At 33.4% G+C, this 20878-nt stretch overlaps 2 protein-coding genes across 12 annotated transcripts in view; one reads left to right on the top strand and one right to left on the bottom strand.

The window, feature by feature from the left end:
• Positions 1-165: 165 nt before the first annotated feature.
• Positions 166-3308, top strand: Kap-alpha3 (karyopherin alpha3). Its single transcript, XM_076399243.1, has 7 exons — positions 166-486; positions 635-1333; positions 1414-1602; positions 1660-1801; positions 1876-2060; positions 2121-2297; positions 2471-3308. The coding sequence occupies exons 1-7, from the start codon at positions 424-426 to the stop codon at positions 2564-2566; spliced, it is 1551 nt and encodes a 516-aa protein (XP_076255358.1). The 5' UTR covers positions 166-423; the 3' UTR covers positions 2567-3308.
• Positions 3309-9578: 6270 nt separating this feature from the next.
• The window catches only part of kis (chromodomain helicase DNA binding protein kismet), a 31306-nt gene continuing 20006 nt past the window's right edge, over positions 9579-20878 (bottom strand). For 3 of the 11 annotated variants that reach the window (XM_076399220.1, XM_076399228.1, XM_076399221.1), the window contains 13 exons: positions 20378-20666; positions 19290-19454; positions 17363-17856; positions 16044-17297; positions 15547-15718; positions 15120-15485; positions 14701-15070; positions 14264-14642; positions 13523-14079; positions 13265-13461; positions 11396-11626; positions 11064-11316; positions 9579-10450 (listed from right to left, as the gene is read on the bottom strand). In XM_076399220.1, coding sequence (XP_076255335.1) covers positions 10296-10450; positions 11064-11316; positions 11396-11626; positions 13265-13461; positions 13523-14079; positions 14264-14642; positions 14701-15070; positions 15120-15485; positions 15547-15718; positions 16044-17297; positions 17363-17856; positions 19290-19454; positions 20378-20666 — 4882 coding nt within the window. In that variant the 3' untranslated portion in view covers positions 9579-10295. Of the gene's footprint in view, positions 10470-11063; positions 11317-11395; positions 11627-13264; positions 13462-13522; positions 14080-14263; positions 14643-14700; positions 15071-15119; positions 15486-15546; positions 15719-16043; positions 17298-17362; positions 17857-19289; positions 19455-20377; positions 20667-20878 lie in introns of all 11 variants that reach the window. The other 8 variants (XM_076399222.1, XM_076399229.1, XM_076399223.1 and 5 more) reach the window with 6 other exon arrangements.

The raw sequence follows: 20878 nt of genomic DNA, 5'->3' as shown, positions 1-20878 counted from the left end.
ATGTTTTTAATTTTGCAATTACTAATTTTCCTGATTAAATACAATTAGTATTATTACGTATTATTTTGTATAGTATATATATTTTTGTAGTTCTAATTATAATTTAACTCAAATGCTATCTTTACTTATTTCATTATAAATTGGATCATTTTTTACAACTAGCGCCACCTGTTCTATTGTAACATTTTTTTTACAGTGCATACAATCTAAATAAAATTAAGTAAGTAAAATTAAGAAAAGCTACTAGGTATTTTTGTCTATATTTAGGGTGTAGAAAGTGCGTTTTCTATAGATTGTTAAGAAGTAATCATGGTGTTGTGATATTCATTCAACAGACTTCTATATTAGGAATCAATAGGTAGTTTTAGAAAGGGTATTTGCCGGCACTAATCCTCGTGTCTTAAGTTGTCAAATTTGTGAAAAATGGCGGATCCAACATTTAAGAGTCGTATTCAAAATTTTAAGAACAAAGGGAAAGATCAAGATGTAAGTGAAAACCTATTTAATGCTTATATTTAATTCAAGTTTATGTTTATAATGTTACTTTAGATTTAGTTGTATGTAAGTTCTTACCTGCTATTAGTGTATATATTTAGTTCATGGATGTATGAATTTAGAAATCAATTCTTTTTAGGAAATGCGAAGAAGACGAAATGAAGTTACAGTTGAACTTAGAAAAAATAAACGGGAAGAAACCTTACAAAAAAGGCGTAATGTTCCCGTCGTTGACTCCACTGATGAAGATGATATGGATAAAGCTTTGTCAAATATTAATTTAGAGCTTGTAGTTACTCAAGCTGAATGTGCGGACAATGTAGCAGTACAATTGTCGGCAGTTCAATCTGCTCGAAAATTACTATCTTCAGACCGTAATCCTCCTATCGATGCTTTAATTCAGGCAGGCATTTTGCCAGCATTAGTCAAATGTTTAGAACGCAGTGACAATCCACCTCTACAGTTTGAAGCTGCTTGGGCTTTAACTAATATTGCATCAGGAACATCAGCACAAACAAATAAAGTAGTAGCTGCAGGAGCTGTGCCTCTGTTCCTAATGCTTTTGCAATCACCCCACCAAAATGTCAGTGAACAAGCTGTTTGGGCTTTAGGAAATATTATAGGTGATGGACCCGTGCTTAGGGATTATGTTATTGAGCTGGGAGTAGTTGAACCACTTTTATCATTTATTAAACCAGAAATTCCAATATCATTCTTAAGGAATGTTACTTGGGTCATTGTGAATCTCTGTAGGAACAAGGATCCTCCACCACCAATTCGTACAATTGAAGAACTGCTTCCTGCCTTAAGTGCTCTGATTCATCACACAGATCCAAATGTTAGTATCCAATAATTGTTATTTTAGAAACCTTTTTTTACACAGAATTTACATTCACTGCAAATATTAATTTCTTGTAGATTTTGGTAGATACTGTTTGGGCTTTGAGCTATCTAACTGATGGTGGCAATGATCAGATACAAATGGTTATTGATAGTGGAATTGTTCCCAATTTGATTCCATTATTAAGTCATAGAGAGGTTAAAGTCCAGACAGCTGCTTTAAGGGCAGTTGGAAATATTGTTACAGGCACTGATGAACAGACACAGGTAGAAATGCTATCCTACTATATCCTATTTTTTTTACTAATTAGATTTGTATTTTAGGTAGTTCTTAATTGTGATGCTCTATCTCACTTTCCAGCCTTACTTACTCACCCCAAAGAGAAAATATGTAAAGAAGCTGTTTGGTTTTTGTCTAACATTACAGCTGGAAATCAAAATCAGGTTCAAGCTGTAATTAATGCAGGTATACTGGCTCGTAGTTATAAACAATATAAGTCAATTATAAATGAAGATTTTTATAATTGAAAATGTTTTCAGGTCTTCTACCCAAAATTATCCTTAATTTGAGCAAGGGTGATTTTCAGACCCAAAAAGAGGCTGCTTGGGCCATATCCAATTTAACAATTGGTGGTACAAGAGAGCAGGTAGCTCGATTGCTGCAAGAAGGTGCAATTCCACCATTTTGTGATCTTCTTAATTGTAAAGATCCTACAGTTATCCAGGTTTCATAACAACAATAAGGCAATAAGTTATATTGTTAACTATATTTATTTCCTTTGCAGGTTGTGCTGGATGGTATAAACAATATGTTAAAGATGGCCGGACCTGAAGTTGATCATTTGTGCACCATGATTGAGGAGTGCAATGGACTTGACAAGATTGAGGCTTTACAGAATCATGAGAACATTGAGATTTATAAATTGGCTTATGATATTATAGAGCAATATTTCAGTGGTGATGTAAGTATGTTTACTGGAAATTAGGTTAATGAAGTAGAATAATGTCTAGACTGTACAGTACTGTTTGTTTCATCTAATTTTCATGCCTTACACAATACAAATCACATTTGGCATTAAATTTATTACCTTGTGATAAAAGTAGTCTTTTTTTAATCGTTTATGTTTGTTTTTAGGGCGAAGAAGATGTAAATTTGGTTCCGAGTGCGGGCGATAGTTTATTCAACTTTGAGCCAAGCGCGAATGTACCAAATGATGGCTTCAAGTTTTGATTTGTCGGGGTGTAAGAAGATTTGCTCAGAAAAAGACTTGTATCTTCGAAATGAAAGAATGAACTCCAGCAGCTTTCTTGCTTCCCTCTTTAATAAATCACCTCAAATTAATTTAAAATATGTACGTTCATTTTATGTATATATATTATATTTTTTTAGGAAAATTATTTTATGTAACTTATTTTGTTGTAAATTTGTTATTTACAAAACATATATACAGCCATTTACTTTAAGACTGCCCTTTTTTTCTGAAATAAATGGTGGTGAAACGATGTATAGAAAAATTAATTAAAATGACCGTACATGATGAGAAAAAAATCTGGGCATGATTAACTAAGCGAATTTTTTACTATATATATAAATATATGATAAATGATGGATTTTTACAATAAAACTAAATTCTATTTGGCAAATAGAAACTATGTTGCAATAAAATGATCATGCGCAGATGTTTTATTAACATATACTGATGTATTTATGATATTATACATATAATCTAGTTTTTCATAGTAAAAAGTGGAATAAAATGCAGATCTATTTCCTAAAAAATAAAATTTATTTTAAACATTTTGACAGAAATATGTTTTTAATATTGGCAAGTACCACTGGTCTCTTGCTAGAATAGATTTGAGGAAAATTAATTGGGATAAAAACTCAACTTGTTACTTATAATTTGTTTAAATTAATTAACTAAGAAAATATGTATGAAATTTTGTTTTACATAAACCAGTAAAATCAGAAATACTGCCTTTCATTAAAACCTTACTTACCTTACTATAGTACACTTGACTTACATTTATCAGTTAAGTAGCAGTGCATTATTCCAAGTTCAATAGTGTTTATACTTGATTTTATACCAACACAGAAAACGAATATGTTGGGACCATCCATACATACAGAAATGTAGTACATCAATTTGTTCTTAAAATACACGATCCCAAATTCCTCAATTTCTTTCGAATGTCATTAATTTTATTTTTAATTATTTTGGTCTTATGGAAGAACATATTGCGACTATATGTAATAAATGGATTTTACACAGGTCGTTTGATATTAACCTCTCACATCAGCCCTTGCTGAAAATACACAAGCCATGATAAGGAATGGTTACAATTTTGAGAATTTATTGTATATTATACCCAATGGTGAAATGCGAAATTTCACGAAGAAAAAATAGATTAACAAGATAGCCAACTATAATTTCTGATGTATACCTTTAAAAAGTGGTTATGTTAATTACTTACATTCCCTTCACAGAATAGCGGTATAAGTTCTTCTCAAGGCAGTCCTAAAATATTATTTGAATAGCTAGCTAATACTTCTCATATGAAAGAAAAAATATGTATTAAAGGGTTCTGTTTCCATTGTAGACTTTTTAATGTAATAACTGAACGGACCTAAAATCACGGTAAAAACATGCGCTCCCCTCACGAGGCAAAGAGTATGGAGAGTGCCCCCAGGAGTCTCGAGTTCCTCAAGGGGCTGTGACGGCTGTGTTGCAGTCACAGTGCAGGATTGACACTCCAGGGCCCCGGTGTTGTGATGTTATCCCTCGACCGCGCTGCATCTCCGGTGGGTACTCAGTCCGCGATGCTGTCTCTGGTACAAGTCTAAAGAACCCCGAATAGTGCAGAGCTTCCAAGATGCTTGCCCAATTTAATACAGAACATAGATATCTCCTGATCAAATCTGGAGATGACTACTTAATAAAATTGTCTAAATATATATTTATTAGGTTCAATTAACGAACTCGAGTCACTAAAAAGCTAAGAAATAAATTAGATCAAATAGACAATTAGATATAATAATAAAACTTCAAATGAGTCTCATTACTAAGGTCAAGGTTACTATTCATTCCACCTTGAATTTTTGTAAGCGCGTGATATTAAACCCCGATTTCCTGGTCTGTAGTGAAGAAGAAATACTAAAGGACCTGAGTGGTGTAGTATTACAAGAATTATGATTAAAAAGAGGGTATGCTCCCTGAAAAGGCACGAACAGATTTCCTGAGTATACGCAAAGTAGGCTAATATACCCTAAACGCTTTAAAATGCTCTCATTATGAAAGATGCGGATATGTATCCCAAAACTGTGTAAGTAGAGTTGCGTGCACATCCTGTGGTAAAGACTCAGCTCCATCATGCGTTAATTGCGGTGAAAACCATTCCCCAACATGCAGGGGCTGTCCAGTATATATGACGAATCATCTTTCTCAATTCTCTATATCTCAGTTCAAAATAAATCCACTACCGCCTACTTCAAGCCACCCTTGTCGAGGGAGAATTGAGAGCTCTAAATCGGTTTGATTTCATTTTCATTTGAACCCTACTCTTCCTAATGTCATGGAATATAAGCGCCTCAGAGCTATTATCAGGCGTACCATTAGGGCAACTAAAAAAGCCTCTTGGAAGGCCTTCTTGGAGTGTCTTACCTATCAAAAAACATACCTCCCCTTCAGACAGGCGGAGTTTAAAGTACCGGGACTTGATAACATCCCTTACTCGCTTATAACCAACCTTTATGACACCGTGTGTTCGTACCTTTTGTTATCTACAGTGATATATAGCATTAACACTTTTTTTAGAGAATGAGCACTTGTTGCTATATGGAAATCTAATAAACCCCAAGACACGAGAGAGTTATTAAGCTATAGAATGATATTCCTAACAGACCATCTCTGTTGCGACGCAAATTTATTATGGTTGGACAGCCCAGTAAAATGTTAGTTACGCTAATTGTAGAATTCTTTCGGTTCTATTGTTAGAGGGTCTAATTTAATAAACCTTTTAACTGAAGTTTTTAATATATATGACATGGAAAAGAATTATGACCTGATAAAAAACATAACGTTCGCAGTATATTGAACGTCTGGTAAATATAGACAGGCAAAAAGATACCAAGAACAGACGTTTTCAACAAGGATGATTCCCATCGGCTCGTTGTCAAGTGTTTAGGATAACGAGGGTTTAAGTACCGAGGCTAGACGAAACATGTCGGATATTAGATCTGGTAGAGGACTCTTTATGGTTTCTAACCATAAATATATCAAGAAGACCGGATATCGTGGATTTTTTGGGAATTTCTTAAGAGTCCGAAACGGACATATTTTATCAGTGTGAGAAGTCCTTAGCTGGAAGAGTGTTTCCTACCCTGATATTCTCAGCGAATCGGGGTACAGAAAAGGGTTTCTTGGACCAGTCTTGTCCACCACCACCAAGAACACGAGGGAGGAGCTTCAGCAATAAAACACTGTGCATCCACAACGAGAAGACAGTCTGACAGTAATTTGCATGAACACCGAGGAAAAGAGTGTTATTGAAAATGAGAAGAATAAAGTATTGCTGAGAGAAAGTATTGAATTGTTTGAAGAAGAAACTATTGAATTAAATGAAGAAGAAAGAATTGAATGAGCATTAATTGAAGAAATCATTGTATTAATTAAAGTATTATTGAAAGCATAGAATTCCTGTCTATATTAGCCAATCTACACCTTTCGTTAATAGTAAGCACATGCGATTTAAATCATAATCCTTTTCCCATGACGTATTAAGTAATATATTTTAAATGTATATATGTATATTCTTTATTATCAATTAAACAACTCGTCTTTGGGTATTAATTTATTCAAGGAAGAAAGAAAATAAACTGTATTTAATTTACAACCTTGTTTTCTCTCCCGCATCTCAATAATATCCTTAAGGGCTTCGGGAAATATCAGGCTTTATTGGCGCATACATTCCTTAAACCTAATATCTCCACATGGCCGTTCCTCTATTGATCCACTTATAGAGCTGGAAAATACAGTTTCGAAAGGGTTCTCATCAAAAACATACGGTTGTTGCATTCCTAGATATTTACAAAGCCTGTGACCTTTGCGAGTGTTAAATCAGGAATTGCAATTAAATTATTCACCGACGATATTATGCTATTTTGTTCAATTTCAAATTGATCACTTCGGTGTGGTAAATCTATCTCAAAATCACAAGTGCATTAACGTCTACAGAATCCAGAGCAGTCCAAAAATGCACAACATAGAATTAAAGAACAACCATAGTTTAGCCATTAGTTAGGATTCTATGACTTATCATGGACTTAACCCTTACATGGAAAGATCATATTGTTTGCCTAAGATTGTAGGTCGCCAAAGACATAATCGTAATATCGCTATAATAATCACGTTTCTAGCAAACCGCCATTTGGGATTAGACCAAACACTAATCTTCAAAACATATAAGACCATCATCAGGGATAAACTTAATTACGGCTGTTTCGTTAATGGCTCCGCCCGCTCAACTCACTTATACTGGACACCATTCAGAGTTCTGTAATAGAAATGGTCTTACGTGAATTTTGATCTAACCCCATTAGCTCGTCCATAGAAATATTGAGAAATTGGTGAATGAGACTCTTTACGAAAAAGGCGCGCACCGATCCAACTCTTAATCAGTACATGTCGACACTGACAACCTTCCTCAATCAGTCATCCAATAACGCTTCCCCCGACTCCTTACCATCCTACTCGCATGCGAACTTTACAAATAACCTCAATCAAATTCTTACATATAATTACATCATTATATTTGATATTTTACATTATCCGTGATTTGGGCATCTATACCGAATGACAGTGGACAATAAGGATATACACATATTAATAGATACAAAAATTAACAGTGTAGTTAAGTTGGATGGAGCCTTCTTGAAGAAGACAACAAGCTGTGGTCTTTAAACTCTTAAAAAATTTTACATGACACTATTCAATTAACCGGCACTCCCAAACGTGCATCAACAGATTATAGATTAATTTAAAATACCCTGACGACACAATTCTTAGACATCATTTTTAGCAATAAACTTCTTGGACGTGAAATTCTAGCTTTAAGGGTTATAAAATGTGATAAAATATATTTTTTTAGATTTTTTTTGGTCATTATGAAGAAATGCCCAGAAACTAAGAATTTTTATATTTCAGTCAATCTTATATATTATTATATTATTTATTTTTATATTTTATTGTATTTATTTCAAACAAATTATTGGCAATTTTAATTTGCCGCACAACTAAGTCTTTGAACTCTATTGATGTACTATCCAAAGGCTTCATGATATTAATTTACAAATTATCTAGGATTTTAACTTGCTCAAATACTTTTTCAATCGATAGTTTCAATTAATGAATTAACAAGTCTATCTCCTCATAATATGGCCCATAGTTCTTATTTATTCAGATCATTATATGTATCTTCATACTTCCTTTCTTTTATTAAATATATTTCCTTTCAATTGTGCCATTTTTAACAATCTCTTAAATGCATCATTCTACAAATAATACATGGGCTGAAAAAATCCTGATGTAACAAAGAAAACGCGCTTTTTTCTGTTCAAAATTGGCTTTATTCATCACCATAATCTTCATCAAGAGGCACACAATCATTCTAGCGCCGCTCTAATATTTCAATACCACTTTTATAGAACGACTTATCTTTTGCCTTAAAATAGGCCTATCACCAGTTGCTTGTCAACTCAGATGACGTTCATTTTGATTGTAAAGTGAAGTGATGGATCCATGTTTCATCCTCATCATGTTTCATATTGATGTAAAAATTTCAGTTTTTACGTTAAAACATGGCCAAACATGCTCAGAATCATTAATACATTGTTGTTTTTTGTCAACAGTGAGCAAATGCGACACCCACTTTGAACAGAACTTTGTCATAGTTAAATGCACATGCAATATAAACAACACGTTCTTTTGATAATTTTACGATGTTTACTAACTCACTTTTAGATCATTCAAAACGATTTTCTGGATTACTTTGATGATTTCTGGAGTTACCACTTCACTTGGATGTCCACTGCGTTCTGTACTATTGGTATATCACACTACATTTAAAGTCAGCAAATCAATGTTTTATTCACAAAAAAAAATTGAAATCTCTGTCATCACCATTGAAAAGTCTGTATATTTTTTGGTTTTATTGTTGTTTCTGATGGAGCGGAGTCCTTATAACACTTTTCAAGCCACACATTAATAACTTAATATTTATCAATGCTTTAAATTACAAATTTACTCTTAATAATTCATAATTTCTTCTATTTGTCAGATGTGTTATTATTACTTAGTGATTATTTTCATTACTTCATTTATGTATTCACTATCATTACCTAAAACATATATTGCAAAAATAATAAGTACATCAGGCTGATTAAAGGAATATTTTTACATACATTTTAAAATAAAATTGCATTCTTTACATATTTATTTCACTCTTCGATCTCGCCCTTGCGGATATCTCCTCTATAGTTTGTCTTCTACGGCGTTCATTTATCAATTGCTTTCTACTTTGTCTTATGTCCCATGTGGGAACTAACAATTCAGCAACAAAAGAGAAATTAAAATTCTATGAAACCATATTATACGTTTTTAACTTTTGATTCACAAATTAATATATTTATTACCTGTAATATTAGGTTAGTGCTTTGTTAAGAAATACATTTACTAATGGAACCTGAAATGACTCAGAAGTTAATACCATAATGACATACTATGTTTTCAGAATTATATCAATTAATAAAAATCCTTAAACAAGAATATTTTTTTCTTAGCTGTTCCCTGTTCACCAGACAGCAACATAGACGGTTCTTGTTATTCTCGAATTTTGTTAATTTATGTTGCGATGAAATGCCCACATATTGGGAGGTTGAGTTTTTCATTCACAGTTGTCTTTTAGTTTGCCGCTTTAATGATTCCAACAACACGGGAATAACCGAAAATCATAAATAAAAGTACTTAAAACTAAATAACTTTAATGTTTTAACTATTCACTTTCGGTTTTAATACCACTTTAAATGCAAAATTTAAGGATTTGCCTTCCGGCATTGTGCGGCACAAAGTTGTCAGATTTTGCTTTAATAATTATGGTTGATTTATGTACAACGGAAACGATGAACAATAAAAGATATGAAATGAAACAGCAGAAATTTAAATGGCACAAAAATTAACATACCAATGTTTTGCTTTATATCATTTATTTACCTATATGAAGTTTATAACAATAAATGAGAGAGCTACCATACTAGAAGTGTACATGTTTACGATTGGGACAACCTATAGTATCCTGCAATGAAGTTAATTTTTAAGTAAAAATATAAAAAGTCAATAAATAGAACACAGGATACATAAATATTGCTAAATAAAACATTTTGTATTTTCGATAACTCTATGACTAAAGAGTTTTAAAAATGAGAGAAAAATAAAACACACATAATTTATTTACACACTTTTCACACTCAATATTTCTAAATATCTAACATATATTTACATGTAGAAAGTAAAAATAAAGAATATCATACTTAATAATAAAGACATTTCATTAAAATTAATAAAAAACATTATGGTTTTTGAATGCTGATTCTCCATTTTATAGTTTTGTGTACTATTTCCTTTTTTTGTAACCAGTTTAGAAAAAAAAAAGAGAATTCATGTCTCCTTATACAGTTTAACTCCAATGTTTGTTTAAAGACTACTATCATTAAGATTATGCCCTTAAAAGAAGTTATTCATTGTAATTGGGGGGAATATATAGTAATCAAGCGTAATTGAACAGTTCAGCGTTAGTCACATCAAATACACACTGTTGAAGGATATTTTCCACTTCCAGTGTTCAGTTTATTTTTTAGTTTTATCACAGTTTACAAAAAAATACCCATACACAGTGACCATCGTCCCTTAGGATGCGTTTTCACTCTCTCTTTGTGCGTTCTCCGCTTCCCTCTGATGTCTGGCAGCCGCCGCCGCCGCTGAACGACTTGCGCTTGATCTTAGATTCTTTTTCTCCATGACTGCTTCGGGATCGAGTGGAATGTCACCTGATTTGCGTTTACCTACAAGATCAGCATACGCCTTTATAAATAAAATAAAATTATAATAAACCTCTCTGCAATTTCATCTCGTATCAGTCACTCTGAACAACTATGCGCTTGCTAAGACAAGATTAGACAAATAATACTAATACCAGGGATTAATTTTAATTTGTTTTAGAGTATTAAAATATTAGACACTTTAATGAATAAAATTAAAGATTTGTTAGGAAGATATAATAGAGGATGGATCATTTTTCTAACTTGTTTACTAAATAATTTTACAAATTTACATAATCTAAAACAACAACATATGTTAATTTATAATAATTTTTTTAAGTCTACATTAAAATATTTGGGATAAATAAGATGATATCAGTAAAAATCTATTGTGTTAACTGATGATCAAATAAGGATGTAATACAAAATGAATATAAAGATAATTAAGTAACATAAAAATTAAGTAACATTTCATCAATAGATAAAAATTAATTTTAAAGAATAAATTGTGGATAAGATTGAAGAAAACTGCCTAACTAAATAAAATTACTAATTATCTCTTTTACCTAGTATACACACACCCACATTTCCACATTATCAGAAGTTTAATTCGCTATCTGAGACTATCACAACATACCTCTACGTTTTGTGTTCTTTTTTGGTGGCGACTCAGTTTCCTCAGAATTAACTGTCGTTTTATTGTCTTCATATTTGGGTATCTCGTTAGTTAAGGGTTGTTCTTCAGGCTGTTGAGTAGTTTCAAGCTGGTCCTGTGTTTCGGATTGCCCAGTGACTTCGGTTTCCGGCGCTACCGTTACAGGTTTTTCAGTGGCAACGTTTGCCGATGTTACTACAGACGAAGGAAGTAATGTTTCAATATCAACCCCTTCCTGCGAACAAAATTAGGTTTCATATTTCATTTATTACTTTATTACAGCTATATATTAATTTTAATTTTTCAATACATACTTTTTGACTTACCCTCTCTGTGGTCTCATTGACCGCAGCAGGGGATGGTGCCGGTTTCGGAGGTATGGGCTGTGGGGTCGAAAGTCTTTCAGTTACTTCTGTTTGTTGCGTTTGTAGTTTAGAAACCTTTGGAGGTGGCTGATCATCTTCAATGGAAGATTTCACATCCAATGGTAAGGGAGATTCACTCGATTCCCTAGGTCTCTTGAAACTAGAAGTATTCAATCTCGCCTAAATAAGACAATAGTTGATAATTTACAGAATCGAAAATTAAATAAGGCCCATAATTTAGTTTTAAAGAATTTCTTTTAAATTTGAAGCTTTATTGTGAAAAACCGGTACAATGTATTTTATTTAAAGTATTATTATCCATCGATAGCCGCTTATGCCATCTCCGACCATTTTCCCATCTTTCATGATTTTTACGGATTCCACCAAGAATGATATATTTTGAGGCTATCCACGAATTGTCTCATTTTTTGGTATTTTCATAAGTGAAAGGCTGCTCAGAAAGGTCACGAGTCATATGTCGGAACAAGAAGTAATCAGAAGGAGCAAGGTCTGGAAAAATAGTGGGTGGGGTGGAATGTCCATTTTAATATTACCAAGTATGTTTTCACTGGTTTTGCAACATGTAGTCGAACGTTGTCATGCTGAAGAATAAGATTGCTGTGTCTTTGCTGGTACTCTGATACAATGCTTGGTTGGCTAATTTTTCGCACAGCGCTTGGCTCAAACGCATCAATTGTAGTCGACCCCAGTGATTGTTTCATTAGGTTTGAGCAACTCATAGTTTGCAACACTAAGCTGATTCCCTCAAATACAGAGCATTAGCTTGAAGCCGGACTGGACATTTGTATTTACCATTGATGTTGATGCATGACCAGACAGTCTTCATGATTTTTTTCGCATTGGATTACCGTAATGGATCCACTTTTCATCGTCAGCAACAATACCATGCAAAAAACCTTTCCGATATTGTCGTTGAAGCAGCATTTCCCATAAGACCAACCGCCTTTCAATGTCTTTCGGCTTTAATACATACAGTACAAAATATCCAAGTTTTTAGATCATTCCCATGCTCTTCAATCGATTAGAAATGGTTTCTTGTGTTACACCCAACAATTCCAGATATGTATTCAAATTCTTTTTTCATACCTCGATCGAAAGTACATACTTTTGTCCCTAATAACAGGGAAGAAAGTTAAATATTTACGACCTGTGTGAAGTACACCAGCGCCCTCTATAACGGCGGGAGGAAAGAATTTCTTATGTGCATTTATACTCGTAACTAGGGACTATTTATTCTGTCGCTACAATAAATTGTTTACCACTGTTATTAACGTTGCTACCTCTAACTTTAAAAATAATCATCAATGTTGTTTTGAATGTTGTTAATAACGTACTTTCGACCGGCTATGAAAAAAAATCGTATACACCACATGAGCCAAAAGTTGAAATATCTGTCCTGCTCGTCATGATCATGATCACTTTCGGCCCTTGTGGTGTAATATACTATTTTTTGTGGTCAATTTTTTTTAGTTGTCCAGAACACTCTTTGTCTTCGGTGTCAAAATCGCCATTTTTAAATCATCGAAACCAGTTTTCAGGTGTTGAAATCAATGGAGCATGTTTACATAAGCTTCACACAGCATTCAATAATCTTTTACCTTTTCATGAAATGATATACAGAAATGTGAAGCCTTGTCAGTGAGTCTTCAACATGAAGTTGGTTACAAATATACCCAATACACAGTAATACCATCTGTGCGAATCCTTTAAAATTAATTTATAGGCTTAATAATATGAAACACACTGGCTATTTCTATAACACTAATACCTTTTAGTTGATATAAATATATATCTTACCTCTTCTGCTAAAGCTTTTGTCATAATTTCATTGGTTTTGTTAAAATGATCAAAACAATCTTTCATTTGCTGTTCTTGAGCTCTCTTGGAGGTTTGAGCAACTTGCGCTTCAAGTAACTTAGTGAAATCAGCTATACCATGATGTCCTGATGATCTTTTATCTTTGGGTATTTGTGTAAAGTCTGTTGGTAGCATACCTATAATAATACATTTTCATTATTTTTCTCTAACATATTATTCCAAAAATCTTTTATTTACCTCTTAAACTTTCAAGAGCCTTACGTTTCTCTTCTTTTTTGTCAGGTTTGCTCATCTTCATTCCCATATCTAATGAGCTCCCAGCTACTTTTGAAATTCCTTCAAGTATCTGAGTATCTGGTGGCAGTAGCAGTTGCTGAATATGCGCATCTCTTGAACTTCTGCTTTGTTGTTTCATACTACCACTGCTACCGCTGCTGGGACTAGATACAGCGGTAGCTGTACTTACTACTGACGATGGTCTTGAAGAACTGGATGAACCAGATTTCAATTTTGTATTTGAATTCGGAGAAGCTGCTGGATTTAAACTGCCATTGAGAAGACTCAGGCTGTCATAGGCAGTCATCCCCGGTTGGAGGGTAAATGGATTGAGAGCACCCAAGCCAAGTGGAGTGTACAACAAACTTGGGTTAGGAAAGAAAAATGGAAATGGACTTGTGGTAGGTATATTTGAGTTATTACTAGATTGGCTTTTACTAGAACTGTGAGCTTCTTGTGGCTTATCTTGTTTGTTGGTTGATGCCGGATTGTTTTTGTTCATGGGGTTCTTGCCGCTACTACAAAATAGTGTTATGTTAATAAAAAATGTTAAGCTTTGATTTATATAAAATAAAATCATCACTGATATATGACACAATGGTTATTGGCAAAATTTGATTATGAAATTAGTAATGTATAATATATTATTAAGATATTTTAATTAGTTGATATATTAAATGAGGTTTTAAAATAAACACTTACGATACTGCCGCTGCTGCACTAACCAATAAGCTTGGATCCATACCACTTAAACCAGGCAAGCTACTGAGACCAGCTAGATTTGCAAACAGGTTCATGTTTGATAGGTTGCTTAGGCTACCCATGGAGCCCATCGGCAAACCAGCAAAAGGCATTAGAAGCGGATTGGTCTTTGGATCAAACTGATTCAAGCCGGATAATATGTTTGAATTTATGCCTGCTAAACTTGAATTACTTAAAGATGGGAATGACATATTTGAAGGCATTGATGTTGTAACATTAGCAGAGCTAACACTAGAAGTTGATCCTGTTGGGCTTGATAGAAGGGGTGGTCGGCCTGACCCACTACTTTTTGGTTTATTCAGATTGGGTAATCCAGACACTAAATATATGTTAAATATATTAGAAAACATCAAAAACAAATAAGTAAGAATACTTACCACTCTGCCCTGGTAATCTTTTATGCAGATCTGTACCTAAATTGCCCCGCTCTTTTACCAATTCCGACCATTTTGGATCAATATCATACATGGGATTCTCAATTAACCAATGGCCAAGCTTTTTAAGAGTTGGGGCTTTTGGACCCGTTAGTTTTTTGCCTGTAACCCTATGAATTACAGATACATTCTCATCCCCAGTTAGTTTTTTCCAATCAAGTAGGGTAGGATCGACCCTTGGACGCCTTCGCCTTGGCGAGAGATAATCAGTTCCTAAAGGTTGCTCCGCTAAAGCTGCATTCTGCTCAGCTAGCCATTTGTTCACTTTGGCTTCATGGGAATAATTAACTTTTGAACCAATATCAATCATCGCCTAAAATAACATTTGTTAATTTAACTTAAAAAGAGTTTTATTTAATTACCTCATAATTTTTTCTATGCTGATGCTTTTTAAGCATGAGATTCTGTTGTTCAGCCTGAGCTAACAAACTTGAAAAACTATCCTTAGATGATAAAGTAGGCAATATATTCGGCATCGCATTTCCACGACTAGAAGACTGAGCTGTGGATGGAACGGAGGTCACTGTTATAGTGAAGGGTTTTTGGGAAGGATTATGGGAAGTGCTTACAGGTGCACTAGTGGGAGTAACAGTAACACTAGGTGTAACTTGAGGTTTCTTTGTGGTTTCAGGAAACAAGGATTGCTCTTTGGCTGCCGACAAACCCAATACTATTTCATCCAATTTGCGCCGTTTCTTTTCTTTGCCTACTACAGGTTCAGGTTCAGGCTGAAATAAGAATAAAATATATTAAACAATAAAAAAACACTTCTTGTAATTTGAAACTTACGCAATTTTTTCTTTTCATTAATTTTGACAGTGTGTCGTCTAATTTATTTCCCGCTTTCGACGTGCCACTACTAATACTGCTACTACTGCCACTAGGTGTAGAAGGCTTCTTAATAGAAAAGTCTTGCACCTCATTTTGTAAGTCTATTGACAATTTGTCAGTCTTTGGAATGCTACAAATAAAAATAAATATTATATATAAATACCAATGTAGTACAGTATATATGATAAAAAAAAGTCTATGAATGAATGATTAACTATGAATATTTATAAGTATCTACGTATATTTTTCATTTGTTAATAGTTTTTCCATTTACCCTTATTTTTAATGATTATAAGAAAGGAAATTATATATCTTCAAGTGATTATTTATTTTAAAAATCAGTTAAATTGATTCAGTGTGTTGTACAATGCTTAGCACTAGCCTATTTTCTTCGAAAAATTTTACAGTATTAATATTCATAGAGAAATAAGTTTAAACATATATAAAATACCTACCTGGAACTTAAATCTATAGGAGTTAAAGTACTGCTTGTACCAGGAATAACGGTGGTTTGACCAATAGTTTTGGGTGTTAGGGTAGGCTGATATTTGCTAGAAAAATCAAAAGGCATTGAACCAACTCCCATGTTTAATGTTGAAGTACGATGTTGATGTGCAGGTGGTGGCTGTAAGTTGCCTTGAGGAGTAGATCTCCTCGAATCCTCAGAGTCATCGTCCCAATGTGACTTTGATATGCTTCCTCCTCCTCCTAAATGACTGTTGTTTAGTAAAGCGTGAAGCTTGGCTCTTTCAGTTTCTACATCAATGGCAATGTGCCGTTTACGTTTGTCCGTTTTCTTTGCCAAAGAAATTTCGATATCTGGTGTTGATGTATCGCGTTTAGGTGGTTCATTAGGTAATTCATGAATAGGAATATCAAATTCATTACCTATGCCGGTAGCATAGGCGGAAAATGATTTCGGAACGGGCCACTCCTTTGTCTCAACAGCATAAATAATGTGCTGAAGACGGACTTGAATTGCGTATTCCTTGGGCCATTTCACCGCGCTGTTGAATAACTGAGCAACAGTAGTTTCACTAAAGTCTAAAACACCGGTTGGACCAGGTTTATCCCGTAGAACAAACGTATCAACTTGAGAGAGTCGTGACAAAGGTTGAATCACTTCTAAGTCGGGGAATTTCGCTTTGAGTTCAGCTGCTTGCTTTGAACATAGATCATTAGCTGCTATTTCCTCTTCCAATTTAAGTTGTTTTTCATCTTTAATTTCAATCGATGGTTTTTCCTCAAGTTCTATTTTGATAGTCGTGTTTTCCTCTTCTTTTATAACTGCTTCTTTTTCTTCAACTTTATCTTCCACTTTCTCTGTATTTTCCTTATCTTTATTTAATTCTTCAGCTTCAACTTCTTTTGTTAGTTCTGGCTTTTCCTCCTCGACGTCTTCCACTTTAGCTTCACAAGGCTTCTGTTCTTTTTCAGAGATATTTTCAAGTTTGTCTTCTTCTTCAGTTGCTTTTTTCTCAGCAAAGTCTTTCTTTGGAATAACTTTTTCGATTTTCAAGGTTCCTTCGCCTTTTTCCAGCTTTACTAGAATTTCATCTTTGTCAAACTTCAATATATCTTCATGACTTTCTAACTTTATAGCACCCTTTACATCCTGAGTTTCAGATATTACTTTCTTTTTAAGAACCTCGTGGAATGATAATTCTGGGTCATTTAAAAGATAATGATCAGTTCTGCCAAGACCATGTCTAAGGAGATAAGATATTGGTGTGAAAATGAGCGTCCGACATTAGTTAAATATAGCTATACTTACTTGCCAACACCTATAAGTAATTCCTTATCGTGTTTTCCCGGAATCCACCACTCAGGCATATCAGCTGAAGTTAAACAAATCTTCAGTCTCTCGTCCAATTTCGGATGCGGTAGAATTTCTTCTCTAACACGAGAAAGCAATTCAAGCCGTTCTAATGTTCGTCTCGCTTTCTCTTCGTTAATGTGTTCAATAGTAGTATCATAGTTGCCTTCATCAAAGCTACCACCAGATTGCTTTTTACACATTATAACGAAATGTTTGTAGTATTCAGCCAATTCGTCGTCACTTTTTTTCTCTAATTTAGCTAACTGCTTGAATTTTGTCCAATCGTATTTCTTACTTTTTCTATAGTAGATAACCCCATATGAAGATGCAATACGGAAGAAATCAGCTTCTTCCCGTTTGGTCCAGCGTTTTGCGATAGTGTGTCGTTCCCGTTCTTTAGACTCCTTCATTGCCTGTTCAAGTGCCTGTTTACCCTGTCTCTCCATCTTCTGAAAAAGTGAGTATCAATTCCAAATATAAAAATTTCATCAGTTAGTAAGTGAATGTTTCCTGAAAACTAAAATGGTTATATATTCAATTAGCAGTGCGGCGTTAGTACTAAAGTAGTAACATGTAAACTAAAATGCTTTAATAAGACAACTTATACAACATGAATACTGAAATTTACAAAATATAAATATAATATATATAAAATAAAATAATATAATTTATAAAGATACCATATGTTATGTACACATTCTTAAGTATAACATTTTGAAATAAAAATGAACTGCACGAAAACTTCATCACTAAGATGTGATAATTTAAATTATATTAAGAAATATATTTAAAACTACAGTAGAATCTCACTAACTCGGCACTACTAAAATTTATCTAGATTATCTGAAATTTAGATCACTGGTATTGAGTGATAAAAAAACATTAAAATAAATAAAGCCTTTTATAATGACTACACTACCCTCTTTCTTATTTAATTAAATTCTTATTTAAAATGAGTTTTTGCAATCTTTATAGTTTGGATTTAACTTTACTAAAACCCTTTTAGATTTCCGAGGAATAATATCTTTGGCATTTAGTTTTCATTGTGCACATTACACAAGTGTTAAACCAAATGCATACTATTTATTGTTTTACTGTGTTAATTGTGATACATTTATTGTAGGCTATAGAAACGGGATTTTAAGAAGAAAACAATACCTTTAAAGTGTTTTTGACAGTGTTTATATCCTCTCTGACAAACAATAAGGAAAAGCAACTTATTTTTATACAATTTTATTTTTGTGACAATGACATTTTAATTAACGGGCTGAAATAAATTGGTGATAAGAACATGGTTTCATCGTCTTTTTTTAACTTCACAGACGTAGAAATGCGATTGTAGATTTAACTATATTTTTTATGATGCCTGTTCCATTTTGTAGAGCTGAGACTTACTGTTCCATTAAGAGTATTGGTATTAAAACTACATAATTTTAAAGCAGGTCAAGTTCTACATTGGCTACTTCATAATTTTGTTAATAAGATAATTTCTCAATCAATTTTATCAATTAATAGGCACATAAATAAATATAGGCATATGTGTAAAAACAGTTTATGATCTGTTGCAAGATGATTAATTTACAAAAAAAAACTACATTGAAACTTACTTGACATACTCATTGATGCAATTGTCAATTATATGATATACTTTTTAGTATATAGTAGTTATAAAATCAGTATATGATATCTAATAGTTAAAAGCTACTATATACTAACATTATGTACCAGATATTTTGATATGTTTAGTCTACTGAATTTATAAAAAGGTCCCAAGCGCGGACCAAAACATTCAAAAACAAGTATGACACACGGAAACAACCATGAAGGGGGTATTAAAAGCACCAAACATTCAGATAATCAAAGGAAAGAAACTAGCACTTACAAGTAGATACAGAGCCAGCTGCTGTAGATCCCAACCCTGTAAACCGAGCGAGGCTGCGTCTCGTGGATCAAACTGCTGTGAAACTTGAGCCAACGCCGCCAGAGGAGAGGTCAGAGCCGATGTGTCTACAGAGGATTGTTGCTGCTGCTGCTGTTGTTGCTGTTGCTGCAGCAAGGTGCACCAAAATACTAATCTACCCACGAACAGCCACGACGCTCATGCAACGGGTGTGCACAAGAGAAGATGGTATGTAGGGGGTAGATAGATGATTGATAATGAATTAAATCGCACAACAACCATGATATTGCTATGTAGGGGCTACACATTTACATTAATTAATACAAAAAATAAAGAATTTGGGATCTCAATACAATACACGTTAAAATTATATGTACAATATAAATAAAATATTTTTAAATATATATCGTCCCAAATTCTAAAGGTTTTGCAAAACCCTTTGAACATATATCACTAAGTTGTTATACTTATGATAATCACGAAATCTGATTGTGTGTAAATACTGTTCGATGTCCTGTGTGAACTAATACACAATCGAATTTTGTGGATCTCACAAAAAACGGTTCAACATGATGTAAAAGTACATTAAAACAATTAAAAACATTTTCATTATGGGCTAGTTTTAAGACACAAAGTTTCATATAAAATCTACGAAAAATTGTACACTCAAGCCAAAGCACTAGACAGTCTATTGAGTCATATAGAGCATAACGAAACAATAATTGTTCAAAGTTATGGATAGAAAAATAGAAAAAATAACTTACCTTTCGATACTATTTATAGTATAATTTTAAATAAGTATAAGTTATCCAATAAGTAAGTTTAATATTAAAAAAAGGAAATAAGCTATTCCTTAAAACTTATAATAATACATTTCTTACTTAGTAAAAATAATAGTAATATTAAAATTAATTTTATTATGTTAAAATTACTTATTGGCTACTCCATTTTTCTAATTACAATGATTTTAAAAGATAAACAAACGAGTGAAATTTGGATAATTCTTATATTTGGCCTAATATTTTGAGTGTTATTATTCGTCGTCGAATAATATGAGTAACAATATCTACCTTTGCTTTTGTCGCCTGCATTTTCTGCTCTTCCTTCCTGTAGTTACGCTGATAAGATGTTATAACGCGACGTAATCGAGTATTCAAATCTGTGATAGTGGGCCACGGCGTTTTGTCATCTCCTGTCTCGTCCTTGAGCTCCTCGCTATCTAACGGCTGACCGCCTTCAGAACAAGCAGACGGACCAGGCGAAGGCTCGGCGATTTCTGAGTTGCCTTCAGAGGCGTCTTTTTTGGATTTAAGGCTGGAATCCTCGTTGGTATCCTCATCATCGATGTCGTCGTCGTTACTGTTGAGAAAAATGTTCAGTCATATGTAAAAACTACTAAAAACTCAACCATCATTTCATTATAAAACAGTATTAGTTGTAATGTGTTTTATATTACGCTGGAAAAAATAATTTCGGTTTTTGAATAATTTCACCAGACATTTATCACTACTGTTTTTCCGCTTATAACATTTAATATCAATAATAATTAATCCATGTCAGAAATTAATTTT

This window comes from Rhynchophorus ferrugineus, unplaced genomic scaffold (assembly GCF_030347505.1).
Source record: "Rhynchophorus ferrugineus isolate W39M unplaced genomic scaffold, kcgeb_rfMv2 rfM3, whole genome shotgun sequence".
Lineage (NCBI taxonomy): Eukaryota > Metazoa > Arthropoda > Insecta > Coleoptera > Curculionidae > Rhynchophorus > Rhynchophorus ferrugineus.
This window is presented reverse-complemented; position numbering and strand designations above follow the sequence as displayed.

Excerpts from the sequence above, each read along its gene's own strand:
- Kap-alpha3 (XM_076399243.1), top strand. The coding sequence starts at position 424 with ATGGCGGATCCAACATTTAAGAGTCGTATTCAAAATTTTAAGAACAAA. Across the intron at positions 487-634 it reads ACAAAGGGAAAGATCAAGAT|GAAATGCGAAGAAGACGAAA; the intron begins GTAAGTGAAAAC and ends AATTCTTTTTAG. Across the intron at positions 1,802-1,875 it reads TCAAGCTGTAATTAATGCAG|GTCTTCTACCCAAAATTATC; the intron begins GTATACTGGCTC and ends AAATGTTTTCAG.